Source organism: Bactrocera oleae, chromosome 5, assembly GCF_042242935.1.
Source record: "Bactrocera oleae isolate idBacOlea1 chromosome 5, idBacOlea1, whole genome shotgun sequence".
In the NCBI taxonomy this organism is placed as follows: domain Eukaryota; kingdom Metazoa; phylum Arthropoda; class Insecta; order Diptera; family Tephritidae; genus Bactrocera; species Bactrocera oleae.
In genome coordinates this window covers 66,597,744-66,625,473 of record NC_091539.1, presented here as the reverse complement: position 1 = coordinate 66,625,473, position 27,730 = coordinate 66,597,744, and the positions used below count along the sequence as shown (strand labels likewise).

The following is a 27,730-nucleotide window of genomic DNA, read 5'->3' as shown; positions in this document are numbered from 1 at the left end:
GAAAACGTTTATACTTTAAGTACTTTATGATTGCCCTTCCCTGTTGGGCCTTTATAAGTCCAGTAGCCTGCCGATGAGAATATCTGCTGCGATGACGCCACGACGTTTTTAACGGATTTCCCCAGTCGACAACATGCAAGGAGAAATTATTTTATGAGTGTTAGTAATGGCTCCAGCGCAATTGAGTGCTAAACAAGTGAGCCACCTGTCAATTAATTGTTAGTACTTGTGATTGTTTGACTATAATTTAAATAGTGGGATACTCACAAATATCGTAGATCACAGAGTTGACGAGGTATACGCTACAGTCAGTATTTGAAAACAATTAGATTTTAAACGAAGTATATTACATTAATAAAATACATAATAGCTGCCCTTTTTACAAGGTTGATTGGAAGAAGATGAGGTCGCATTATCTCAAGACCGCTTTCTTGACCTCTGCTGCTTTCGAGATAATAAAGTTGAAATCTCTGAGATCTCATACCTTTGGCCATCCAGGTGAACTAGTTCGAATCGAAGTCAATGGTTTGAAGTTGTTTTGTCGATACATAAGAGATTAAGTCAGGCTTTAGGAGTTTTTGTAATAACCAAGACTTGGTATTAACTAGTTTCATTTTGTTCTCAGAATTTTTTTTCAGATTTGATATTTAAACTTTGACATATCTGACAACCATTAACCTTTGACTTAAGACGTTATAAATAAGACGGTCTTCATTTTCTTTTTATGGTTTGCAATAATCTCTGGCCTATGTAGAGTGTAACATGATCAAATATCAACTTACTTATTCACGGAGCTCTAATATAATGAATTAATTGATTTTAATTCAAAAACTTATGAAACGGAATTTCTACAAGTCTTAGGTGCGTGTCACATATTATTAGTAGTCTATTACTAATTCCAAAAATATGCCAGTGCAATATTCATTTCTCAGCAGTAAAATTGTCTCAAATCATCTGGGTTCTTATCTGATCTTCGATTTGTGGGTAGCTCACCTCCAGCACTCGTTTGGATATACCACTCATTAATTCGTTCCACGTCACTGAACGATAGATCAGCAAAGACGACACAGGCATGGTGGACAGAAGTGCAGGTGATGAGAAGCTTCAGCGTTTCATACTATACTCCGTTTGAGCGGTATGACGGTGTGAGCTGAGCGCTGACGGTGTACGAGACGCCGACGACAGTGTCGGCACCCGCACTTTACTTTTTAGTATTCTTTTTTAGATTTATATTTTTGTTTTGATTTTGAATTGAAATCAGAAGCTCACGATTCTGACGGCTTTTCCACCACCGCCATACCCTTACTCCCAGAGCTGACAAAATTGAGTATAGCGAATCGAGCGTGTACTTGGCGGCTCACACATGTTTAGAATAAAATTCCCAAATGATTAAGTATAAATGCGCTGGAACTCACATCCAGACAAATCAGTCGTTAAAAAAATTGACAAGCGTTAAGTAAAGGCGACCGACGGAATAGAATTTCGACGGATTTCGCGGAATTAGGAATTTTCACTCGAGTTAAAGGACGCCCGTTCGTTCGTTGGATTGACGACTGCACGCTATGAAGCGGTTAGTGATTTGCATATTATTGCTGGGCATCTGCCATGCCACGCCCACCTTACATAAACTGAAAGAGTTTAAGAACTCTTTGCTTTTCGGTGGAGGTGGCGGAGGCTGCGGCGGTGGCTGTGGCGGTGGTGGTTACGGAGGAGGTGGATTTGGTGGTGGCGGTGGTGGTCACGGTGGCTATGGCACCCCCAGCATTCAAGTGTACGCCGTGAAGCAAGTGCCTTCGTATAGCAGCGGTGGTTATGGAGGTGGCGGATATGGCGGAGGTGGTGGTGGTTTTGGCGGTGGTGGTAGCGGCTGCGGCTCTGGTGGATGCGGCGGCGGTGGTGGCTTCGCTCCAAGCTATGGCGGCAGCGGTGGGGGTGGTAGCGGTTGTGGTCCTGGTGGCTGCGGCGGCGGCGGCGGTTTTAAACCCAACTATGGAGGTGGTGGCTTCGCGCCTAGCTATGGTGGCGGCGGCGGCGGTGGCGGTGGCGGTTTCGGCGGCTCTTATGCTTCCAGCAGTGCGAGTAGCTTCAGCTCCGCCAACAGCGGCGGTTTCGGTGGTAGTGGTGGATATGGTGGCAATGGCGGTTATCCAAGTGGTGGTGGAGGCTATGGCGGTCATCCAGGTGGTGGTGGCGGTGGCGGTAGTTGCAATACATGTGGTGGAGGTGGTGGCGGTAGCCCCGGTGGCTATGGTGGTTATGGTGGTAACGGTGCTTATTCCAGCGCACAGTCCTCCGCAAGTGCTCACTCTAGCTCATGGGGAAAGTGAAGAGTCGCCAGTAGTTAAGTGTTGAAATTGAAAGCCTAGATCTAAACATTTACGAATTTAATTAAACGAATATACTTGTTAATAAAGATAAAGATTGTTTTTAAGTGATATGTGACATATTTTAGAGAAATAAAGCAGTTTTTATTTAGAAAGTAAGTGATTCCTCAATTTGCAAGGCATAACAAAATCGGTCTCAAATGTTTTGTCTTAATTTGTGATGGAGCCAAATGTCCACAACGGTGTGTTAATTGAAATAAGTGACATGTGTTTGAGTTTTAGGTATATATTATCAGGCATTAGTCTGGTATTTTCTCTAAGTCTCAACATTTTTGGTTCATGTAATGGTTACCGCCGATGCCTCGAATCTGATGGATACGGAAGTAATTCGAAGCCCGACGAAAGAGATTTTGCCATAATCTTTCCTCGATTTCTTCCTTTAAATGTTCCAATAATACTTTTGAATAGTCACTGTTGATAGTTTGTATCTTTTCAAAAATATACACGACAATAAGTCTGTCAGCTGATTATTATAGCTTTCTTATTCTATAGATTCAACTCGGATGACTATCAACTGGAGATTAAAGTATTGAAGTCATTTTTCATGCGATCGTCGAACTCAGCTTTATTACAATTTAAAAACTCCAAAAATGTTCAGATTCAACAATTCGCTGTTGGTTTTGGTCGATTTTGAACTCAATCAATTTAATTTTACAGTCATCCAAAATTATTTTGAGGTTTCTGTACTCAAATTAGAACACCACTTCTGAATGGTTGCTTCGCCTGATGTAGAGCTCATAAACCACTACAGAAGTCTTTGAAAATTATAAAAAAAAAGAAATGTATTCATATTAAGTTGAAGCCTATAGAAAACGAAAGATCGAATAACAGTAAAGGAAAAATATTTTACGGGCGGTCTGAGACAAGGTAGGGGAGGGCCGTGGTTGAATTTTTAAAGGTTATATGAAAATATCTCTCAGAAAAGAACCTCAAAATTTATATGAAAAAAAGTCAAACAACCAAATTTTTCGGTTTTTTATTTTTATCTTGTACAAAAAAAATTTTCTTATGTCGCAAACTCACGGTATTTTTTTTTTAGTTAAAAGATTTATTTTTTCTTTTTATATTGACCAAATATCGAAAAAAAAAAATAATTTTCAATCAAATTTAAATTTAATTAAATTTAGCACAGGGTGTCTCATAAGGAATATATATAAACATATACTGCCACAGAAAGAAGAGAGAGAGCAACAGAAGGCAAATTTGAATTCAGGACTTAAAGTCTTAAATTTGTAAAAATATAAATCTACTATAGTGAATTTTCCTAATAATAATAATAGTTAAGGGAGCAATAGGTATAGTTCTGCAAAAACCTTTAAATTATGGGAAATATTTTTAAAAATTATTTACTTTACTTGAGAGTTCGTTCACTAGATAATGCCATGCGCATATCTTGAGTATTCCAAATAAAGTCGAGCAAAATAACGATTTTCGAAAGTTGTTTAAAAAACGCAAACAAAATCCACTTACAATAATGCAAAATAATGCGTGGTTAAACGTTTTGCGCATGGGCAACTGCATTGCATACGACGCGCTGCACCACACACTATTCACACATATTTATAGCCATGCCCTACACAACGAACATGTGTCACTCGCTAATCGTATTGACATTACTCACGGTCTCGGCTGCACATTGTTGTAATACTTACAAATTCAACTTTCGTCTTCACTCGACGGCATTGAACTTCACTGACCCTACAAAAGCATCATTGCATATGGAAAAGTTGCGTCCATGACTGCATGAAAGCGAAACCCGTCTTTAAGTTGATGTTGAATGAAACCAAAAACAGTTACTACGGCATACATACATGCAAACTCTGAAGGTTTTGGTATAAAATCATATATGGCTTAAAGTAAAGTTGCTTTAGACCAATTGCGAGCGAATAAAATGGAAGAACTGAGCTTTAAAGCACTAGCAGAGGCATCTAGCGTCAACTTTTGTGAGCAAAAAGTTTTTTTTTAAGCTTTTTCAAAAAAAAATCGATCGTTTTGTTCAACTTTGTGCTGCCAAACTCAAAGATTAAAATTCGGTGAAGACTTGTCCAATAGAACGTTATTTATGTTTAGATTTTTTCAAAAGCCATCTCCGGTCTTCTAAAAAAACAGCTTATTGGTAGTGACCCTGAAAATATGTCTAAATTTCAAATCGAATTTAATAATAAGAAATATACCAGAATAAAGCGAATTTGGAGTCGGGTATCATCTCCAAATTCACGCTGTATTATTTCTTGCAGCTCTAGGGACACTACTTGCTCCCTGAAACAAAAAAATATCTGCTCAATGTTGATAGATGGACTTGAATTATAGACAGTTTTCATTTCCGATCTTTCTAAAATACTCGGTGAAACACGGAAAAGAAAATAGTCGGATAGAACTAAACAATAAATTTCAAGTTTTAGTCGATCATATTCTAACAAGCTTTTTGATAAACTTCAACTAGAAAGGTACTATTTTTTAACTGTTCCGCAATCTCCTGCGTGTTCCCACTCTATGTTGCACACGATTTTTAAATATTCGCCTTTATTCATGCGGATTGAAGATCCTCTGAAACTGTTATGAATAGCCTTCAAGTTTTGCTTAAGTTCAAGTGAATACGGTTACCCTCGTATTCCAACTTTACTTAAATAATGTGTGTAAGTATGAAGTAAGTCGGGTTTCACTACTCCATGGCTGTTGAGCTTTTCGATTCTCAAGTTTCCTACCCAACGCAAAACTTTTAACTTCGCAACCTTCCAGCTCCATGTAGACTATGAAATATCTCCAGTAGTAGTACAACTACTACTAACTGAATATAACGCTTACTTAAATAACTTTGGTTTCACAAAACTCTTAGTGGAAATCTCAAAGCATGAATTAAAAACGCTTTAGCCTTTCGGTAAACGAAACATTATTGCAAATATTTATTCTTGGCTTTCTGAATTACAGTGTTTACTAAAAGCTTTTCTGATATATCACAGTCAGGGCATCGCACTAATTCTTCCACCAACCAGCTGAACTGGCTGAGCCAGCTGAAGCGCTACTACCAGCAGAATAACCGTAACCTGATTTACCGCCGGCGCCGCCAAAACCACCTAATCCAGCGCCGCCACTATAAGCACCACCACCATATGCACCTGAACCAGCGCCACCATTACCAGCACCGTATGAGCCGTGATTAACGTTGTAGTCAAAGTTAGCTGGTATACCCCAATCAGCGTGAGAGCTGCCAGCAGCGCTGCGACCATATGAAGAGGCACCATATAAAGAGACACCGCTACCATAACCACTACCGAGTCCAGCACTGCCAAAACTAGGTCCATATGCTCCACCTCCTAAACCACTGCCGCGACCAACACCGCCACCATATGAACCCGCACCACCGCTACCCAAAGAATTTCCGGTATGGAAGGAAACACTGGAGGTACCGCCGCCATACAAACCACTATTTCTACCACTACCATGTACACCGCCGAAACCACTGCGGACCCCGTAACCACCAGCTCCACCCAAAGATGCGCCGCCACCATAAACGTTAGCACCGCCTAAGGCACTACCAGCATTTTTCCAGCCGCTACCGCCACGTCCACCTCCTTTGCCAAAGCCGCCGGTATAGCGCACGGCTCCGCCACCAAAACCACCACCTGACGAATGTGCAAACGCACCAGAGCTGGCATGACTGGAAGCGCTTGCAAAGCTACCCTGGCCGCCAAAGCTACCACCGCTAAAGCCACCACCGCCGCCGCCGCCTCGTGGCAGATAACCACCTCCTGCGCTGACTACCACCAAAGAGGCTAAAATGCAGACGAAAACCTGCAGTCGAAGAAAAAAATGTTAGTCCTTGTATCCAGCGAATCTAGACCTTAGTTTGTTCAGTACTCACTTTCATTGTACTATTGCTTCACGGAGACTTCACTGTTAGAACTCGATTGTGTAATTGTTGCCAAAACGCAGAATGCCATTGATTTTTATAGAGGAAACCTCCTCCACTAACGAACTAATGATGTTCTACAAACTGGGAGGAAAAAAATATTGGCAAAGCTCAGGCTAAAAAATTAATTGCAGAATATTACCAAAGAAAGGAAAGCATAACGAAAACAAAAAGCTATCAGTACAAGTAAACATGTCCAAAAGTAAGACATAAACGTATTCTTGCAATTCTCGATTTCCTTATTCCAAATGCTCGAGTGCCTTGTTCGGTATTTATTTTTAGACAAGGTCTTTTGTTTTCTTCTCTTACTCAATTTCGCGGTACACTTCTTGCTTGGCTAAATTATCAGTATTGTTCATATCATAGTACGCCCGTACGCCACATTGGCGTTAATTTGCCTCCACTTATCGTGAACAAATCAATCGATCATCGATCGTTACTGAACTTCTGCTGACATAATGAACGCGGATCATCCTTTGCCGCTAGCGTTCGTCAATACTTCAATACCAGTTTGTTACATTCTTATATATTTCTAAATATTTATACATGCCCTGTAGGAAAACTAATACTAGTGCTAAATTGATTCTGGTTTAATATAGTAATTTCATATTATAACATATAACGTTTCATCTTGCTATAACGACATCGAAAACCTCGGAGATATTTATGAGAATGGTTGCCACTTGTTTGGAAACCTATATATAGAGCTTCAGTTATATCGATTAAAACCGTAATATTGTATACTATATATTGTCCTGCCACGATTTAGACAAATATAAAATCGCTTGATTATTTCGAACTTTCCTACAGGGTTCATTTCTTTGCCTATTTAGTATTTAGCTAGACGGAAAATCCTATCATTATGCGCAAATCACTTCACTTAATTGAACAAGTGTTCATTTCGATTTCATCAAAAGCCAGCAATTATTCGTTTAGTAATGATTGATAGTTAAGAATAATAAATAAAATAAGACAATATTAAAAAAAATAATATAAGCAAAATACTATTTTTGTATTTATAAAAATAGGGTAATTTTATGAGTCATATCTAAAATGAACCGCCACTTTTCTCTCCAAGAAGCTGCTTATTTGTTTGCACCACCGCACCACTATAGCATATAGCTGCCCTACAAACTGAACAATCCAAATAAAGTCCTTGTATGGAAAACTTTTTTGTTTGACAAAATATCTTCACGAAATTTGGCATGAATTATTTTCCAAGGTAATGCCACAATCTCCGTATAAATTTTTCAGATTGGACGACTATAACATATAGCTGTCATACAAACCGACTATTCAAAATCAATATAAAGATCTTTTTATACCCTTTTATGTTATAAGAAATGCACCTATGATGGGTATTATAGCTTCGGTATAGCCGAAACTACATTTTTTTCTTTCTTTCTTACTAAATCTACTTGAAGTAATTAAAACTTATCACTCATCATTGTAGCTGGAGCTAAATGTGCAATGATTTAATTAAGCAAAGCTGTCTGCGACGACTCGTTAATGCAAGTTTGACTGATTATACTTTATAATTATATATAAATTTACAAGTTTTTAAAGACTACATTACTTAAGAACTTTGCTTAGAAAAAAAAAAGGTTTTACTATTGTAGTTAAATACTAATTACCACTAAAGCTTGTTATGAGCAATTAAAGTTTTATTTGATTTAAAATATTGTGAGCGGTCTATTGTAAGTATACACATATAACTAAAAATTGTAATAAAAAAGAGCTAAAAATACCTACCGCTACTCATAGACCTAGTAAATTTATTTTTCAAACAGCTGGCAATCCTTATTAATAGTATTTTTTACTGTGACCTTCCTTTATCCTCTTCTGCTTTGATGCTCATATTGTAATGATTGCTTAATGGAACTAAAAACTTCAAACAACTGGCAACCCTGCTCAAAAAATAATCTAAGCTTAAACTTTCTAAAACTACTACACTTTGCGATATTTTCCTGTTTATTAAATTGTATTAAATAAAATCTTCAAACAGGTAGCAGCCCTAAAAAATTCAAATCATTTATGCTCTAATTTTATTACAATAGTAGTAAAAGTAAATACAATAAGCAATCAGCTCCTATTTATCTAACCGGTTATTACATAATTACATAATTTTCCTAAATAATACGAGTATAGAAAAAATATATATCTCAGCGGCAAAAAAAGTCAAATCATGAATATTAAATTAAACATCATAATTATTAAAGTAGTGGTCGGTGGTGTCTACATACGCTTTCTGTTTTGCGTTTTTTTTGACTTCATAAGCAAAATCATTGTTATTTATTGATGTTATTTTATTTTTTTAATTTAGTGTTTTTTTCCTGTTTTGGTTTGCTTACTATTTATTCACATTTCGGGGGTTTACTACAAAACGGTCCCATCATCTTCATCACGGCTACATAGCGTGAGTTTTTAGCCCACTATTATGCGTCGGCCTGGCAAAAGTTACCAAAGAAGTAAGGAGAGGCTACATAAGGACGCAGCCAAATATTAGACACTCTTAATAGATTAAGACGGGGATTCGAAATATGAAATATAGATGAAGTTATAGCATGAAGTCCGACCATTTTGGATCAAAGTTGCCACTTATCAGCAATTCATCCCATATGGCTTATATTGGTAGTGATTACGCCCGTTTTTAATATGCATACAATGAACGTTCAAATCCACTGGATCAGCATTATAACCTGATCGAAATTTATCGTATAAATCCTGCTTTTACCTTTAACCTTTCTGGTATTGAAAAAGTTAGATTCAATTAGAGTTGGGGGCGTGGTTATTATCAGATTCCTCTCATTATCACTGTATAGTATGAAGTGATGAAATGCAATGTTCCGGATATCGATTCGCCTCATCATCCTAATGACCATAACCCAATACCAATCTCGTTTACAACCGTGAGGTGAACAAAACTATAATACTCTCTGCAATACATTGCGAGAGTGCAAAGCAAAAAAGCAGCTGCCGAAAGCACAGTTGTGGGGTGCCGAAAATTGATGATGTGGTAATATAAACTTGACATGCGATGTTGCAATATTTGGTTTCACATTCTTCATTTTATTTCTGTTATATAAATACATAAATACACACTAGCGGTACCTTTACCACATACATCGCATACATTCAAAATGTATAGAAAATTTCAAGTAGGCTCAAGTTTTTTTTTTCTTTATGCTGCTTTGCGTGCGCCTAACTATATTTTGGGCATTTCGAAAGATAAATTTTGTATAAATTAATAGGCTTAGTGATTTGATAACATTTGTTAGTCGGTATATTTTGTGTTTATACTTCAACATATGAACCTTAATGACTATATGACATATTTTCCTTCACGCAGCTGGTTCAAGATACTGTTAGCCTAACTTATTAAGCTTTATTAATTTTTTAATTGACTTTATTAAATTCGTTTCAATACTCAATGGGTGTTCACTCACTGCATATTTCACATTCCCTTGATTAGGCTTTAGTTACAATATTTATGTTAAAAGCTTAGTTTTATGTGCCAATGAGATTGATATAGCTTGAACTAACTAAACTAGCCCAACTTGGGTTATTAACGCCTTTATTTATAGTCTTGCCATAAATTCTGTTACAAAGTTTACAATGCATACAGTGAAAACAAATTCAAAAAAAGTGCCGTTGTTTTTTATATTATAAATGCAGTGTCAACTAAGCCGGTTCTTCAGTCGCACATGGACAACCGCCATGAAAGTTTCCTTTACTGATGAAACAATTATCACTGTTTCAATAAACTTCCAAAGGCTACAAAAATTGTATTTCAAGGGTTCAAAGTGGTCAACATTCAGCTATTAAAATGGTATGGTGGGGAGTCTCCTTTTCAGGCTTTGGACCGCTTTACTTCTATGATACAAGGGCAAAAGTGTACCAGCATTAGAAGGCGTGGTAAAGCAGTTAGATTCTGCTTCAGCACACAAGGCAAAAACCACTCAGCAGAAGTAATAATCATACATATTCAGTCAAACTGTATTATTGTTTCATTTTTATGATGGCTTAGTATTGTAACAGAACTTATGGCAGAACTATGTAAATTTTCTGCACAACTTTTCGTTCAAACACACTAAGGACATTCTCATTCTAAAAATATAATGTTAGTTAGTCAACGTCAATCGGATGCTAGATAAAGCAGCTAGCGATAAAACGCCCTTATCTTGGATGTTCGTTTCCAAGAAAGTAAGGTCGGTCTAACTAAGTGGAATGGACCCGGATTTAGAATCAGTCAAAAATTGTCACCTAGGAATAACTCTTAAATCCAGTTGGGGAATATTTTATACCGCTGCAACAACAACAGATGGCAGATATATACCTATATGGTATCCACTTGTTGATATTTTCACCCAAATTAGTCCTGAGCTGTGCGAACTGTAGAAAATAGAGTGTTCATCAAAACTATCAGCGCACACAACAAAACCAAAGATTGCGTACTCGAAGAGAACATTATTTTTTTGTCTCTACGGTAAATTAGATATAAGACCTTAAAATAACCGAACTTAAATGAACAGCTGTTTCTAACAAATAAAGATATTTTGTGGAAGCCCCTTGCTTAGCAAGCGACAACCTACTCAGATTAAAAGTTAACATTGTTTTCAAAATTATTTTTATTTTTTAGTTTTCAGTTTATAGTTTTATATAATAATAATATTAATAGTAAATACCTTGAATAATTTCGCAACATTTTCGATTTGCCATTTTTATTGTTTTTGTTAGCACTAAATTTGTATGACATTATGCAATTCTCATTCTCGTATTTCTCTATTGGCTTTTCTCTGTTTCTTTAAGTGTGCCGTTTTCTTTTCTTTAAACAATCGAAAATTGAATATGCAATCGACTTCATAAATATTCATTGCTACCATGGAGGCCATAATTTATATGCATCGCTTAGAGCTTTATTTATAATATTTAATTTAATTTTTTTGCTTTGAAATCGCGAATTATTAGTGCTGCTCAATTTTTTTTTCTCTTCTATTGAAATTTGCTGCGGCTTTAGAGCTCTCTTTCACGACTCTAAACATGTTGAACAGTGTGTTTTTAAGTGCTTTTTTATACTTTTGAAAACCTGCCATAAAAATAGAACTTGGATTCTTTTATATTTGTAATTACAAATTTATGCCTAGGCAATACCTACGGTGCATTCATCATGCTGTAATATAAATATTTGACTAATATTTATAGTGTTTCCGATCGTAGTTTAATAAATTCAAGTTCGGTTGTTTACAATTTATATTCGCGTGATATCGAACCACGCAGCCTCTTTATACTTACTTGTTTCTGACAAGTCCAACAATGATTTTTACATCGATGAGTAGACCAGGCACTTTTTTGTATCTCCATATCTCTAAAAGAGCCGGTAATTCTAGCTTTAGCCTGGAAGTACAGGAGTACATGCATGCTGCTTTATGGGTTACGTAAAATGTCATTTTCTACCGTTTTATTGGTATCAAATTTAACAATCCATAATTTCCACATTTCGTGGCATTTTTCCTAAGGATATACCAAAGACTCGTAGAAAAAAAAACTTGTCATGTGTCATCTTTCTTATCTTTGGGAGCAAATAAGCGAGATGTTTAAGAATCTCAGCCAAAAATTTAATACTAAGTAAGCCACATCAATAGATGTGGCGAGGCTCAATTGACTTAGTACTTTTTCTCATTTATCTCTTCTTCGGAAACCATCAAGAAATCCAACCCAGGTACATCTTTTTCATCACGCGATAGGCTGGCATACTCTCAAATCATAGTGTATAAAGTATTAGTGCTTAGATCTTGCAAACATAAAATTACTAATTAAGTCAGTCCACATACACTTCAAGCTCTCACCTTGTACTTTTTACACACAAAAAAGACACTGTAGCGTTATTTTATTATAAAATTTCATATATTTATTAATTTTTATTGCACAACTTTTTGCTTCACACCTGTCTTCGAGCTCTGTATTCCTCAAATTAGTGAATGTTTTGTTCATATTATATCTCATTCCCTTTCAAAATGCTAATTTAATTTTTTTATTATTATTATATTAATTTGAATAAATTATTTGCCGAAGTTTCACTTTGGTTGGACAAGTTTGATGCTTGTTCGATTTCAACACGACTATGAGGCCAAAAGCGGAATATCGTGTACGGCAAAGTACCAGTAAACCAGTAAAGAAATGAATATAACTCAGGTTTCTTATTAATAGAATAAAATATATCCTGTTATTCTTCAACACCTGCAATATAATAGTGTCATAATCATTCCAGACAGCCCGCTAATATAGTCAATTATCAAATTGTCTTTTTTATTTTTTTTTATCAATTAATTTTGCCAAAATCCGACCTTGATTGAGAAACGGAAATTTCCACTTAATTTCCGTGCTCTTAAGTGCATTGACACACTTTTGCATACTCGTTCATTATCTAATATTTGCAATGCAAATAATTTAAATACATATTTTAATTGTTTTGTTTTCGATTTATTTTTATTTTTTTTCTATTTCATTCTTTCACACTCTATACTATAATTCGTGATCACTCTTTTTCCATTAAAAAAATTGTACATTAAATATTCTTAGCGCTTCGACTGGATCCTTCGAAGCACATAACTAATGGTAGTGCATCAAATCATTTCGATTCAAAAAATCACTTAACGGCTTATAGGAAACTTAAATGATAGTTGTTGTTGAGCGGCAGCTTTCTTACTTCTTTCTATCCCAACCGCCCCAGCCTCCGCTGCCACTACTACCAGACCAACCGCTGCCTCCATAACCACCACCTCCGTGGCCGCCGCCGCCGGAACTTCCGACTGATATAACTTTGTAAACATCGACATGACCTCCGGAATGACCACCGCCGCCGTAGCCGCCACCGCCGTAGCCACCACCGCCATAGCCACCACCGCCATAGCCACCGCCGCCATAGCCGCCACCACCGCCATATCCACCGCCACCATGACCGCCTGCTGCGATCACTTTAATGACTTGAACACCGCCGCTGGAATGGCCACCGCCTCCGTAGCCACCACCGCCGTAGCCGCCGCCACCACTGTAACCGCCCCAACCACTGGAGCCGCCGCCACCTCCGTAGCCACCGCCGCTACCTCCGGAGGAAATAACTTTAATGACTTGTACATTGGAACCGCCACCGCCATAGCCGCCGCCACCGCTATAGCCGCCACCACCTCCTTTAAGTCCGTCTAATAATCCAAGAAATCCTGCATTGGTTGATGCTGTTAAGGCAGAAAATGCCAAAAGGCACACAAAAACCTAAAATGCGAAAAATAAAAATATTTATATTCCTCCGTGTAATCCTCTCGTCGTCTTCTGAACTCACTTTCATTTTGATGATGACAAAACGCGCCGCTTAGAACGAATTTCAGACACTAATGTCCGTGAGCGACTAAACTCATCATTTTATAAACCGTCGCGACTTGCGGCAGAGAAATCTTAAGACTGGACTAACATGTGAATTAAAAAAATAAATAATAATAATAACAATAAAACTAGAATTAAAAAAGAAAAACCATTAAACGAATACTACAATAAAACAATCCACTGAATATCGAAGCTTCAGGTGACTCTTGGCTTGCGTTGTTGTTGGACGATTTGTTTACTCATCGAGTCACATATAAGTAGACAAGCGAAAAGGTGCAAAAAAAGAATTATTTTATTTTAATTTTGATTATATGAATTTTGGTTAGTACGAGTACATACCATACAAACACATATAGCCTAGAAGGAAACACCCATAAACCTGCTGAAAAGTCATACCCTTGAACACAATACTTGTCCGCAAAAATAACAAGAATTAGAAAGATAAAAAGCTGCTTTCGGTCATTTTGGATATGTGCCACCGGTATATTTTAAAAGTGTGGTATTATAAGGAGAGACCAACAAATGTTCGCATGTGAAAAAATTATGTGAAATATAGGAGTAAATTTATTTATGGTTTAACATCGGAATTTCAGTCAAAGGTTTCGGTATGTCGATCGTAAATACCGTACGATATCATATTCCAATATTCAACAAGACTTTAAAATATATTTATTACCAGCGCGTTCCATCGAATAAAATTAAAAAAATAGCCAAACTAGTGATCTCCACATTTTCATTGACAATATTTTAATAAAATACTTATTCTATCAATTTGTTTGCATTAAACTATTTATATGCATAGGTGGCACCCCTCCTTTTAAATATCTCAGACAAAAATTTTCCAAAATATTTTTAAATTTAATTCTCACATTGAAATACTTTTTTTTAATTAAAATTTCGCTTACAAGTTTTAATTTAAAAAATATATAAACATATGGCAACCCTCTCCAAAAATATTTCGAGCTGTTTTCTCAAACTCCCTCAGCTTTTATGACTGTAATATAGTAAACGATTGGTCTTATCGATTTCATTGAATCATAATTAATAATTAATAATTAATGTGGTGGCAACTCTATCCAAGAATACTTCGAGCTGCTTTCTCCAACCACTTCATTCCCTCAGTTATATAGCTATAATTTATTATATAGTTAGTCTTATCCATTTTATTGAATCAACTTTTAAATAGGTGGCAACTCTGCCGAAAATTGAATTTGGAAATCCAGATTGTTCGTCCAGCCATATATTTCGCCTTTTCTATGAGTAAGAAAAGTTATCCATAAATTAAGTGTTTCAACTAGAGAACATTTGTTGGTCTCCTTCAAGTTCATTTTGTGATCTTAGCGAGGTAAGCGCTTTGACTATTTTTAAGCAGCAATTAAATGCAAAGAAATAAATATAAAGATGTACATACATATGTCTGTTTGTTTAAGTTTGCATAACACAATACCTCCGTGGTATCTGCTCAGACATCCAATAAACCATCTTTCTGCAGGCATTATTATAAGCGGCTCGCAAGCAAAACAAAAACATTATTTAACAATGTCCCTTGATCATAAATTTCTTGCATAAATTAGATTATAAATTACATAAATTTATAGAGCCGAATCGACAGTTGGATGACTGTTATTTTTGGCCCTTCACAAGCCAATGTCAACAAACAATATTTTGTCAATTTGCAAAAGTGTCATAAGTCGAAATAAGGTGATATCAAAAATTGTTGTTATTATGACACACTAACGCAAGACTCATTGTTGCTCATTTAGTCTAAAGTTAACTTTAAATAGGAATCTGCTAATAAGGCCAAAATATAGATAAAGTATGCGTTCCGATCTTTATCAGAAATCAATCTAGAGCCTATTTGCTTAAGTCGACTTTTGAAATTTTAGCATATTGTAGCAGTCATACCAACATTTGTTTACGGATAGCGCTTTTAGAATAGAACCCTAATTCTGTTTTCAAATCCTGTCAATTTGCATATTTATCTGTTTATATTCCTGCTCATCCAAAATTCCTACATTTCTGTCAACAATTTCCATATTTGGCAAAACTAGTTCAAAATCGAAATGTGAGCATATTTTACTTGGATTTGGAAGTCAACAGTTTGCTTCCGTTTCGGTTAGTTTTTTGTCTGGCTATGTTTAACCGGCTTTTTTACAAGACAAGCTGCCGCCAATGCTTATGATATGGCTTCAAAGTGATTGCACAAATCTTTAAATTATATTCATACGTAGATACGTGTATATCTATGCATATATACAGGTTGGTTGAAGAGTTTCTGCGCTCGAAATGAAAAAATACTATTTTTGGTACGAAATAAAGCTGCCATAATACTCAGAGTTGATTGTCTTACCTTTCTGCAGAATCAATCAACAAAATTCCTTTTGCATCCCAAAAAACTGATGCCATAAACTTCTTTGCTGATCATTGTGACTTCACCTGCTTGGGAGCTGAACAACCAGCTTCAGTCCACTGTAAACGTTTTTGTTTCAATTTAAGATCATGGTGGTAGATCCAAATCTCATCCATAGTTATAAAAGATTAGATTGATGGTGAACTCAATGTCGGCTTTCGGTTCAGTCAGTAGTTTTGTTTAACCAGAGAACAGAACTTTTCAGCTTCGCTGCTGAGAGTATTTCAATGGTTTTAAAGAATAATCGTTTCAGCAGTATGGGTTAATATGCCTCACATCTAACCCACCATTTCTCCTATGCTCCCAACTTTTTGGGTCAAAGTTTAGCTATCTTCGACTTCTAATATTAAATGTTCACATCGTTGTCGTCATTCAACTCCAAAGAACTATTCGCTTAAAAAAATGTATCATATGATTGATGATATATTGTGATTTTGTCAAAAATTATAGACCTAATAAAAATAAAGCCAATAATTTTGCAGTGAATTGAAGGGTTTTGTTCAATAACTTTATGTCATTTTGAAGGTAATTTCGTAATGTCAATCTCATAGAAACTCTCGTGCTTATTGAAAACAACTGGGACATCGATTTTCTCTTAAGGCGAATTTTTCACCGGAAAAATCATTTGTAGGAACAGATGAATCAATTGGTGCCATATCCGCACTATAAGGTGGATCCATTCTCCTTCTGACGCGTCACTATTCCTGTGAGTGGTATGGTGTTGTCCTGAGCGAAAACAATGGCTCTCCTATTAGTTGAAGCCGGCCACTTCTGTAAGATTGCTTACAATCTTGCTTCAAGTGGCCCAATTGTTGACAGTACAGGATCGAATTTAAAGTTTAGCCGTAGCGAAGCAGCTCATAGTAGATGATTACCTGCCAATCCCATAATACGCATAGCAAACACTTCCTGACCGTCAATCCTGACTTGGCCAACGTTTGCGCCGGCTCACCGCGATGATTCGACCACGACCGTTTCTGCTTGACGTTGTCGTATGTGACCCACTTTTCATCTTTCATGTGAAAGCACTCGTATTAGATATTTATGTGTGTAAATATGGGAGCTTCGTACGTCTTAATCGCATTTCCACACAACTGTGTGAAAAATCTATGACATAATAACGGCTAACGGGTTTCGCTTCCTCTAGCGCCGAAATTTCTCGCAAAAAGTGAAAGGTCCAATTGCTCCCAAACGCAAAATAGATTTAACGATAAAAGTGACTTACAAATGGCTTTTATTTATGACGATACCAATTTCAGAAGCATTCAAGGCAAGCGAAAAAGACTTCCGCGACAGCGCGCCACCTTCAGAGCGTTAGAGGGGTAGGTATAATGGGATAATGAATGATAACACATAAATTTTTTATTATTTTTTTTTTAATTTTTATTTTCAACTTGTTATATTTTGGTAACAATAAAAACAATAACAACATTAACAACGTCTACGAACTCACGTTGTTGCTCAACAGGTACATTACAACAAAAATGTGGTTCAACATTTACATCTAGACAGGTAAGAGAGTTGTGAGTATGCAGGTAGATAGGTATGTTTGTATATCACAATACGAGTAGGCATGTGGAGAATGCTTATGAACTGGCGAAGAATGGCACTTCACACGCATCTAACGGTACAGCATACGGTTGTATGCGGGCGTTGCTGTGTGTGTAGGAGTATATAGGAGAAGTGATGCAGCGCGGTAAGCGTGAAGTGGAAAGAGTGGTTTATGTACAAAATAGCAGTGCGCAATCATGACGTAATAATCATTCAGTCTCAGTCAATGGCGAATGGCTGCGTGGGCTGCATTTTTTTTTTTTCTTATTTAGGAAGGACTTAAAGCGTTGCTTGCGAATAGTACAATATGTACAAGTGCTTTTTGGCATCGAAGGTGCTTAATCCCAGCCACCGCCGCCACCGGCAGCCCAACCGCCACCACCAGCAGCCCAACCGCCAGCACCACCGCCATAGCCACCGGCATCACCGCCATAACCACCAGCACCGCCCTCACTGATGACCTTGATGATTTTGACTTCACCGCCAGCACCGTGATCACCATGACCGCCATGGCCGCCGCCATAACCGCCATCAAAACCACCATGACCGCCTCCGTAACCGCCATCGAAGCCACCAGCGCTGCCACCTTCCTCATGTACGACCTTGATAATCTTGACATCGCCACCGTGTCCGCCATGACCGCCACCGCCGCTGTATCCACCGTGACCGCCATGACCGCCACCACCGTGACCGCCGCCGCTGTATCCACCATGACCGCCGCCGCCGCTACCTCCGCTAATAACTTTCACGATTTTCAATTCACCGCCGGATCCGTATCCACCATTGAAACCGCCACCACCGTGACCACCATGACCGCCACCGTAGCCGCCATCGAAGCCACCGTGTCCGCCATGTCCGCCATGACCACCATCTCCGCCGTCGCTAATGATCTTAATGATTTTCACCTCGCCGCCGTGACCGCCATGACCGCCATGACCTCCATGACCACCATCGTAGCCACCATGTCCACCATGTCCACCGTGACCGCCATCACCGCCACCGTATGAGTAGCCGCCGCCGCCGCCACCGCTACCACCGCCAATGCCCAGAAAACCTGCTTGGGCAGTGGCCACCACAGCTAAGATGCAAACGAAAACCTGCGAAGCAAAAACAAAAAGCGTGAGTAAGTAAATCGTAATCCTTTAGCGTTAGTATATTCCATGAAGGATGTAAGCTTCAGCGATCTTTACCTTCATTTTGTTATAGGTTGTGCTTAGATTTTGCTACGTGTAAGTAAGTAGACGAGGTTAACCAAACACTAGTTGTGAAGAGAACTGAGTAACTGATGACTTTCCAGTGTCATCCACCAACTTTATATACCATGAATGTTCGATGTTATGCAGCGCCGCGCTTAGCCAGCTTAGCCGCGCTCTCCAAAGCCAAAGTCGCGGCAGAAAAAGAAGCCAGAAAAAATGAAAACAAAAAGAAATCGAAAGTGTTTGTTGCATTCATCCCGCAATTTACAATAATTTTGCCTCATAAACAGCCATTGATATGCACGGACGCCAGAGGTTGATAGTGACCGTAAGCAAAACGATTATGTGTAGCAGGGAGTAAAGCAAAAACAAATTGCCGGCAAAGCAACGCAACTCTTTGTCACTTTGATTTTTTTTTTTTGCTTCGTTTTTTCTCCCTCTTCATCTGCTACTGCTGCAGACTTTACATTGGACTCTTCGGCGTCGTTTTGTCTTTGCTTGAACTATGCGACGTCAAATTCGGGCAAAACTGGTTCAAACCATCATCGCTAATGTCGGTAATGAAGCTGCAAGTGGTGAGCGTATTTCAACAGCATCGCATAGTTTTTTTTTGTAAGCATATGTGTATAAGTTTGAATTATGAAATTTTGTCGAAAGAGGAAATGCCCAGTGGGATGTTGATGAAGTTGAGTTGAAGATGCTGCTGAGAAGTTGAAAATTTAATCCAAGTCACCAATGAGTCGGAAAAAATGTTAAGACACGCGTCGGGAATGCATATGTATATATCGGTGTATGTAAATAAAATTATTTGAAAGTTTCATTTTAATTTTCAATCAAGGTGGTTGTATTAAGCCTCTATCAAGTAACCAGAGAGTTGTACGTACGGCAGTCCGTATTTCACACAAAATCATCTGTTAGGATAGAGGAATGGGAAACTAAATGTTTGAAAGAACAAAAAAGTCTATGCTATAAATATATTTTCTTTGAACTTGCCGTTTTCGGCTGTCTTGATGATATATTCTGTTATAAAGGCTGTGTGGCAGCTTTTCACAATTTGTATTTCACAGCTTCGTTATAGCTCTTCTTTCTCTTAGTGCTACAAAAGAGTTCTTGAAGCATACAATATTGCCCACTTTCAATTGTAACTAAGGTAGCCCTCGTTTTTCCTCCGACCATCCAATGGTGGTTGGCAATTTGGAACACAAGTTCCAGTTAAAGGCTTTTATTCGGATCAAACCTCGAACCATAAATTCGTAACATCACACCTATACAAATTTCAAAACAAAAAAAAAAGAATCTTCCTTCAGAGATGACGTATTAAAGAACATGTCATTAAATACTACATAGGTATTTAATACTTAATATTTAATACTTAGCAAATAATACTTAATACTTATTACTTAATGCTTAATACTAAATCCTTAATACTTAATACGTAATACTAAATCCTTAATACTCAATACTAAATAATAATAAAATAAAAATACTTAATACTTAATGCTTAATACTTTATACTTAATCCTTAATACTTAACACTTAATACTTACTACTTAATACTTAATACTTACCACTTAATACTCAATACTAAATATTTAATACCTAACACTTAATACTTAAAACTTACTACCTAATACTTAATATTTAATACTTAATACTTAATACTTAATGCTTAATACTTTATACTTAATTCTTAACACTTAATACTTAATAATAATTACTTATACTAAATACTTAATACTTCATACTAAATACTTTGTACTTAACAGTTTATACTTAATACTTAATACTTACTACTTAACACTTAATACTTAACACTTAAAACTTAATACTTATTACTTTATACCAAATATTAAATACCTAATACTAAATACCTAATACTTAACACTCAATAATCAATACTTAATATTTAATACTTAACACTTAATTCTTAATCCTTAATACTTAATACTTAATCCTTAACACTAAATATTTAATATAAATTACTTAATACTAAATACTTAATACTCAACACTTAATACCTTAAACTTAATACTTAATACTTTCACTTAATACTTATTACTTTATACTTAATACTAAATACTCAATACTTAATACTTAATATTTAATACTTAACACTTAATACTTAATTCTTAAAATTATTTTGAAAACTATTTTATAATTGTTTTTATTATTAGTTTTCGCAATTGCATATATACAAAAATTTTAGGGGAAGTATTTCCAAGAACTGTTAAATTCCGTATACTTTTTGATCAGAGTGTACCATATCAAACGCCGTCGTCGCTGTCTCCAAAAACACACAGCAGCGTGTGCCCCAACAAGTATTGCAAAATAGCTTAAATCAGCCTGATCAGCAACAAATGATAATAAAACAACAAAAACAAACAACACGATCAGAGCATAAGCCCCACAAGCTGCATATCACACACACACACACATACATACACACCCAAACACGTGAAACGCATTTCGCTTTAGCTAAAAAAGCACCTTTTTTATTAAAAAACATATATTGATTAGCTAATTCGAATTCGCTTGCGCTTATGAAAGGCGTTAGCTTACTACAATAACAACAACAAAAACGCCGCCTGGTAACATCTTTCCATCTATGATGTAATAAACAAAAAAAAAAGGCAATAAACGGATGTAATAGCATTTCCTTTTCGTTTTTATTTGAATTTTTACTTTGGTGCGATTTATTGCCGCCAGACACACACACACACACATGTCTCTAAGCGCATACATAGATATGTAAATGTAATAATCATTTGAGCGGTTGATCAGTCGGTTATGCGGCTAATCATTAGACATACTCACACACAGCGACTTGCTTTTGTTTGCAAGTATGTATGTAAATATGTATTGAATTTATGAGCCAATCTGGTTGAAAACGATTTCATGTCCGCTTAAACTCTGGCAGCACTGCAAGACCTATTAACACATTGACAGCGGACAGGTTATTGTCCCTTGAACCGTTTTCACACACACATATGTGCATTGACTTGTATACTAAACGTATTTTGTTGTTACTTTTGTATTGCCAATTAAATTAATGCAACAATTAACATAATAAAATAAATTGTTTCCATTTTTGTGGTCGAAGGACACCTTAAAATCACGCTGATCATATAGCATGTACAACATCTGATCACATTTGACCCGGACTAGTTCATGTATACATCGCGTGCAAACCGAATCGATAATCTTTTTTTGATTTTTTGATACAACGTTTCTCTATATTCGCGTGTGTTTGTCTGACGATTTTTACCGTACAAAAAAATAGAACAACAAATTTATTTGAATTTTTTAATGTCCAAAAGAATCTCTGCTACGGAGTCGTTGAAGATGTTGCAGTAGTGTTTTAGGGAGTATTCTTTATCACGAGCACAAATATTTGAGCGGCACAAATCATTCAGTGAAGGTCGTGAAGTCATCGAAAATTTACCTCATGCATCCTATCTTCCATCTATCCTCATCTGTTAATGACGATAACATTAAAAAGGTTAAAGAAACAATGCTTGAAAATCATCGTGTTGACATCAGAGAGATAGCAGAGGATCTCAACATCTGTTGTCGATCGACTTAACACAATTGGGTTATGTTTTGGGTATGAAGATCTGAATCTTTTGAAAAAAACCACGACGAGTAGAGGTTGCGACCTCTTGAGTTGAGAGTGAGTTAACGTAGCTATAGTCCAACATTTTTCAAATGCATATTTACCGGTGACGAGACGTAGGTTTATGAATATCACGTCGAAACTGTCCAACAATCAAGCGAATGGCGCTCCAATAATTAGCCGAAACTGAAAACACCAAAATTCGCTGATGGCACTAAACCCCAGCCACCCCAGCCGAGGCTTATTACAAGTTTATAGAAAATTTAATTACGGTTGGGCACGTAGGGTACGTAGTTTTTATTTTGTCATTCCGAGTCAATTTTGTTTCGGTGGTATATACCTAATGTCGAAACAGCTCACAAATTCTATTTAATGGATGTTCCGCCTTCAAAATATTTATATAATTTAAATATGCTATTTAACATACATAGTTTATATCATATTCAATAACGACGAATTGACAAAACTATATTTCACACCAATTCGATTTTAGGTGGTCAATTTGGGTCGAAAAATGTTGACATAAAAGCTTTTCAAATCAAATTTCATCAAATTTTTTTTGTTTTCGTTACGTTTTTCATTGGTTTTCACATTATGAAAACATTACATAACTTTAACAATCAGGGAAAATCTTTTGTGAACATAACTGTTTATGGTATATACATTATTAAAATAAAAAATACGGCATTATTAGGCACTTCTCTAATTACTACAACAAATTTAGTCGTGACCTTATACACTGCTTCGTAGATTAAATGATTTACAGCTTAATTATTTCTCGGATCACAAAATGACTTGAAAAATTATTATCTTTAAAATCTCTTCGTAGTAATTTAAAATAATAAATTAATTATATACATATGTACTAGTGCCGTACGGCCAGTTCGGCACCGTAGGCTAGCAACAATATCGAGCCACAGAGGCAAATGTGGCATAACTGATTGCTGGCTGAATGAAAAGCAATCGTTACATTCGGCCAACCAATGTTCGGTTTGTAAGAAACTCTTCGCGAACTTGGATATGATAACCTATAGGTTTTGATTAAGGGGGGCATCCCGTGTGATGCGCTCAAAAAATCAAAAAAAAAATTGTGCGAGCCCATTTTTTGGAGGCGAGAGTGTTCAGAACGCTGTAACTCATGTTCTACAAAATATTTTTAGCTTAAAATATATATTTTTACTGTCGAAATATATGTTAATAGATGCTAATAAACTTAAAGCTCTACCTAAAAAAGCCCTAAAAAAACAGGCCATCAAATCCGATGACCCCTCCTAAATAGCTCAACCTATATTAGAAATATGATCGATAAATGATATTTGCTGAGAAGCCGGACCTAAGCCGACACAAATGGGCTGAAAACTAATACCAATACTAATCTTAAAGACCCGAGTATACATATCTTCCAGGTAAAGATGTCAAACAATACAGCAGACGTTTCTTAATCTAAAAGGTTCATTAGACGCATTTATATTGTAGTTTAGGGCCAATAAAACAATGTACTATATGTACAATTTCAATGAATATTTCGTAGATTTCCAGAGGAACACTTCAGGCCCCGGTTCACTACCCGCTGTATAAAGCTGAAGTAAGTACAAAATTGGCAAGATACCGCTGAAATATGTAATCCAAAGTTTAGAGAAACCGTTTGTAACTTTCTTACAGCGCCCTTACTCTATGTGATTGCAAATTCTGTATGATCCTTTTGTTGTATTGCACTTGACTTGTAACAGACAATTTTTCTAGTATGTACACATATATTTACATATTTATATGTATATTCATGAAGGTAATGGCGATTTATGAACATTTTGCACATTCACTCTCTTTTCGCACATCATTTCGCATACAACAATTTTTATTACACTTCAATTGATCAGCTTCCTCAATATTAAAGATTCATGCGACGATTCCATTCATTCGCCATGTTGACCCCTACTGGTTTGGGGATTACGGAAATCATTACACTCTTACTATATCTGATAAATGGCTTCCTGTTGTTGATCTTTTTTTTTATTTTTTATTTTTTTGTGAATATAAGTAATCGCGCATATTAGCAACGTTTTCTTACTTTTTTTTTACTGCTTTTGTATAATTATGATGTTTAGAAATTCAAAGGTTTTTAATGACAATTTAATTTCCTCCTTTTTATACATAATTTACTGTATATATAAGTTGTATACGAGTATGTACAAAATCAAGGCAAATATGCAGTGACCCTGAAGTGCGGCTGCCAACGGACGCCTCTCCTTTCGATGGTAGGAACTCGGCACATAAAAAGTCAACTTCAATAAATGAAAAATACGACATTGACTTTGGTTGTACCGAAGCTATAATAGCTCTCGCAAATACAAAGGATTACTTACAAGAAATTGATTTTGATCGGTCAGTTTGTATGGCATCTATATGCTATAGTGGCTCGATCTGAACAATTTCTTCGGAGATCGGATTCGGAAAAATCTTTCCATACAAGCCTTGATTTCGTGTTCTCCTTGGCACGATTTCCACTCTTCTGTTGATCTGAAAAGACAAACAGGTAGATTCTCAATCAATACAAATGTCATTATCGCCCTTCAATCAAAATGGCCACATTCTAGCAAAATGACAGATCGAGTCTTTCCGTTATTTTTTAACTTTACCGAATTTAAAAAATAGCACAGTTTAAAAATTTTGATTTGTTGTTGCTTCCCTCCATAAAAGAATATGGTATAAATAAAGTTCATGGCAAATTTTAAATTAATTGATTAGAACTTGAGATTTTTGACAAACGCTTTGAGAAGCATTCGTATTTCCAAAAAGGAGCAGAAGATATTTTTGATTAATTAAACTATCAACATAAGAAAAAATAATCGATTGATTTTAATTTTTAAATTTAAAACTGGACCATAACTCCTTAGCACCAAAGTTGAAGAATATCTGAAGAAAAGACTGCCAAAATTAAAGTAGTCCGCTATTAGACTGACTTGTATTGAGTTTTCACATTTGCATGTACCACACAAATAGTTACACATTTACATGTACCATACATACTAATGTGTATGTATGTGCATTTAAAAATAATTGCAATAAAGTCCCAACGTCAAGTGGTCAAGGTTATTGTAAAATGCATGAAAGTGGATTTCAAACGGTTTAGTATCAACACTAACCATCACTGCACACCCCAAATAAACAATAAATAAGGTGAAATTATAAAATACATATACAAGTAAAACTATGAAGCGGGTCCAATTGTTCATCATATTTAGTTTGCTCAACACTTCAATTTGCGGCTCACGAGTAGACGTCACTTTTATTGTTTTTCCCTCCGTCATCAGCAGCGTTTGTTGCTCAAGAAAAACAAAAACAAAAAACTCCAAAAATTATGTTTAATTTTTTTTTCTCTCGCAGGGTGATTTTGCTTTAATTATTTTGTACATTCATACGTGTGAACTTGTCAGTCGGTAAGTATTTATGTCAATTACACTTTCAATTTTTTTCTATTATTTTAACCGTTAACTGTGTGTTTGAATTATAAACAAGCAATTAAACACGAATTTGTTTACAAATAAAATTGAAAAGGTAGTCACGAAGTCATTTTGATTCAATTTGCCAAAAGTGCCGACATCAATTTATATGCTTACAATCGTATGAACACATACATATGTACATACACATTTATTTACATAAATGACTTTTACAGTGATCATTCCTTAAGAAGTAGCATCCACTTGTGAATTTCAAATATATTGTAGTTTAAAAAAACTAAAAAACACGCCTTTAAAGCACTTCAAACTAAAAAGTGAAAAATAATTCCTTATTAAAACTTACGTAAATATTGACCGAAAAATATTTGTATTATTGTGAGAAAAGTGTGATGTGCTCGATATACGAAAAATTTTGGCACAAACCATCTCACCTACCATCTTGTTTGTGAAATTGAATTCTTATGGCGCACTTATTTAGTGAGTTATCGCACTTTAAGTAGTTTTCACATAAGCGTTGTATGAGTGGGCGTGGTTAATATCTGATTTTATACATTTTTACAGCATATGAAAAAGTACCAACAAATTTGGGTGAGTTGGCTTCAGCGGTTTGGAAGATATGTACATTAAACCATTTAGGGGTTATATTTTTCAAGATAATTTCACCATTATAAAAGTAACTTGAATTTTGTAAATGGAATTTATTTTTATTTATTTATTACATAAAATGCCTCTTCAAAAAAGTTCACTGAACATTTTTTTCGGAATTGCAAGTGGATATATGCAACGCCATAAAGGCTATAATATGATAAAGACCACATATGTGTATACAATTAAGACCAATGATTAAATATTATATATAACTAAATTTTGAAGGTTATATGCCAACCCATGCGAATTTGTTATCTATCAAAATTATATGCAAATTATATAAACAAAATTCTTATGTATAACTACAGCCAATTGGCTGATATACATTGCGATTACTATTTAATTTAATTTATTTCAAAACCTTAATTTTAAAAACCAAGCATTCACAAGCTGAACTATTTTAAAGCTATTGGCAGCCCTATAAACATACCGGTCACCATTGTGAATTCTCGCCTTAAAAGAAGGTGCAAGTGTTGTCGCTTTGATTTATACAGAAATTGACAACGTAGCCAAAAACAAGTGTTAGTTATTCGTACAAAATGTTTAATATTCAAACGCATATGGTAAATATATCATTGTATACGTTTTAGACAACGTTAACTAATTAAATTCACATCTTTCCCACAAAAGGACTATGAAGGTCAGCACAAAGCGGAGAAGTTTTCACGCTTTATCATTACACTATTCGGCATAGTCGGACTCATCTGGGGTGCTATCATTCAGCAATTTTCGCAAACTGTCTACATTCTCGGTGCAGGATTTCTGTTAGCTTCTATTGTAAGTATTATAAACTAATTGTAAAGCTACAAGTAGTTTACAGAACATGTATTTCGCTAGATAACTATTCCACCATGGCCAATATACCGCCGTCATTCCCTGAATTGGCAAAAACCACGTAATATCGAACCACCTGCAAGCAGCGGCGATGAGGGCAAGAAAAAGAAGAAGTAAACACAGACATTTATGGCATACACTGTATTCCATTGATAGCTTTTAGTAATGTATTTGTGTAAGTTTGCAGATATAACAAATTAAGAAGTTAAATTCCAATAACGGAATAAAAAATGTCAATTGTTTATATGGAAGCAAGTGGGTAGTAGAAATTTGTCGCTGTGTGTTTCAGGGATCATTTATTATGTGGATTAAAAATAGTTTGGTATAGTTGGTGAAACATATATGC

General features: G+C 36.0%; 4 protein-coding genes and 1 long non-coding RNA gene across 6 annotated transcripts; 2 read left to right on the top strand and 3 right to left on the bottom strand.

Annotated features, from left to right (window-relative positions):
• The first annotated feature begins 1,410 nt into the window (after positions 1–1,410).
• On the top strand, positions 1,411–2,479 carry LOC106624544 (uncharacterized). Its single transcript, XM_014244284.3, has one exon. The coding sequence runs from the start codon at positions 1,563–1,565 to the stop codon at positions 2,325–2,327; it is 765 nt and encodes a 254-aa protein (XP_014099759.3). The 5' UTR covers positions 1,411–1,562; the 3' UTR covers positions 2,328–2,479.
• Positions 2,480–5,257: 2,778 nt separating this feature from the next.
• LOC106624545 (uncharacterized) lies at positions 5,258–6,373 on the bottom strand. The gene is made up of 2 exons (XM_014244285.3): positions 6,247–6,373; positions 5,258–6,176 (listed from the first exon to the last, which is right to left on the bottom strand). Exons 1-2 carry the CDS (start codon positions 6,250–6,252, stop codon positions 5,358–5,360), a joined length of 825 nt encoding a protein of 274 aa, XP_014099760.2. The 5' UTR covers positions 6,253–6,373; the 3' UTR covers positions 5,258–5,357.
• Positions 6,374–12,752: 6,379 nt separating this feature from the next.
• Positions 12,753–18,946, bottom strand: LOC106624473 (uncharacterized). The gene is made up of 3 exons (XM_070110311.1): positions 18,823–18,946; positions 17,974–18,729; positions 12,753–13,563 (listed from the first exon to the last, which is right to left on the bottom strand). Exons 1-3 carry the CDS (start codon positions 18,826–18,828, stop codon positions 12,997–12,999), a joined length of 1,329 nt encoding a protein of 442 aa, XP_069966412.1. The 5' UTR covers positions 18,829–18,946; the 3' UTR covers positions 12,753–12,996.
• A 4,923-nt stretch (positions 18,947–23,869) lies between these two features.
• On the bottom strand, positions 23,870–26,050 carry LOC118681559 (uncharacterized). Of its 2 annotated transcripts, none has more exons than XR_011396523.1 (3): positions 25,713–26,050; positions 24,805–24,958; positions 23,870–24,723 (listed from the first exon to the last, which is right to left on the bottom strand). It is a non-coding gene; the product is annotated as an uncharacterized lncRNA (long non-coding RNA). The 2 variants fall into 2 exon arrangements; XR_011396522.1 differs by lacking the exon at positions 25,713–26,050 and adding an exon at positions 25,078–25,210.
• Positions 26,051–26,959: 909 nt separating this feature from the next.
• Positions 26,960–27,635, top strand: Spase12 (Signal peptidase complex subunit Spase12). Its single transcript, XM_014244216.3, has 3 exons — positions 26,960–27,113; positions 27,181–27,327; positions 27,388–27,635. Exons 1-3 carry the CDS (start codon positions 27,090–27,092, stop codon positions 27,499–27,501), a joined length of 285 nt encoding a protein of 94 aa, XP_014099691.1. The 5' UTR covers positions 26,960–27,089; the 3' UTR covers positions 27,502–27,635.
• Positions 27,636–27,730: the final 95 nt, after the last annotated feature.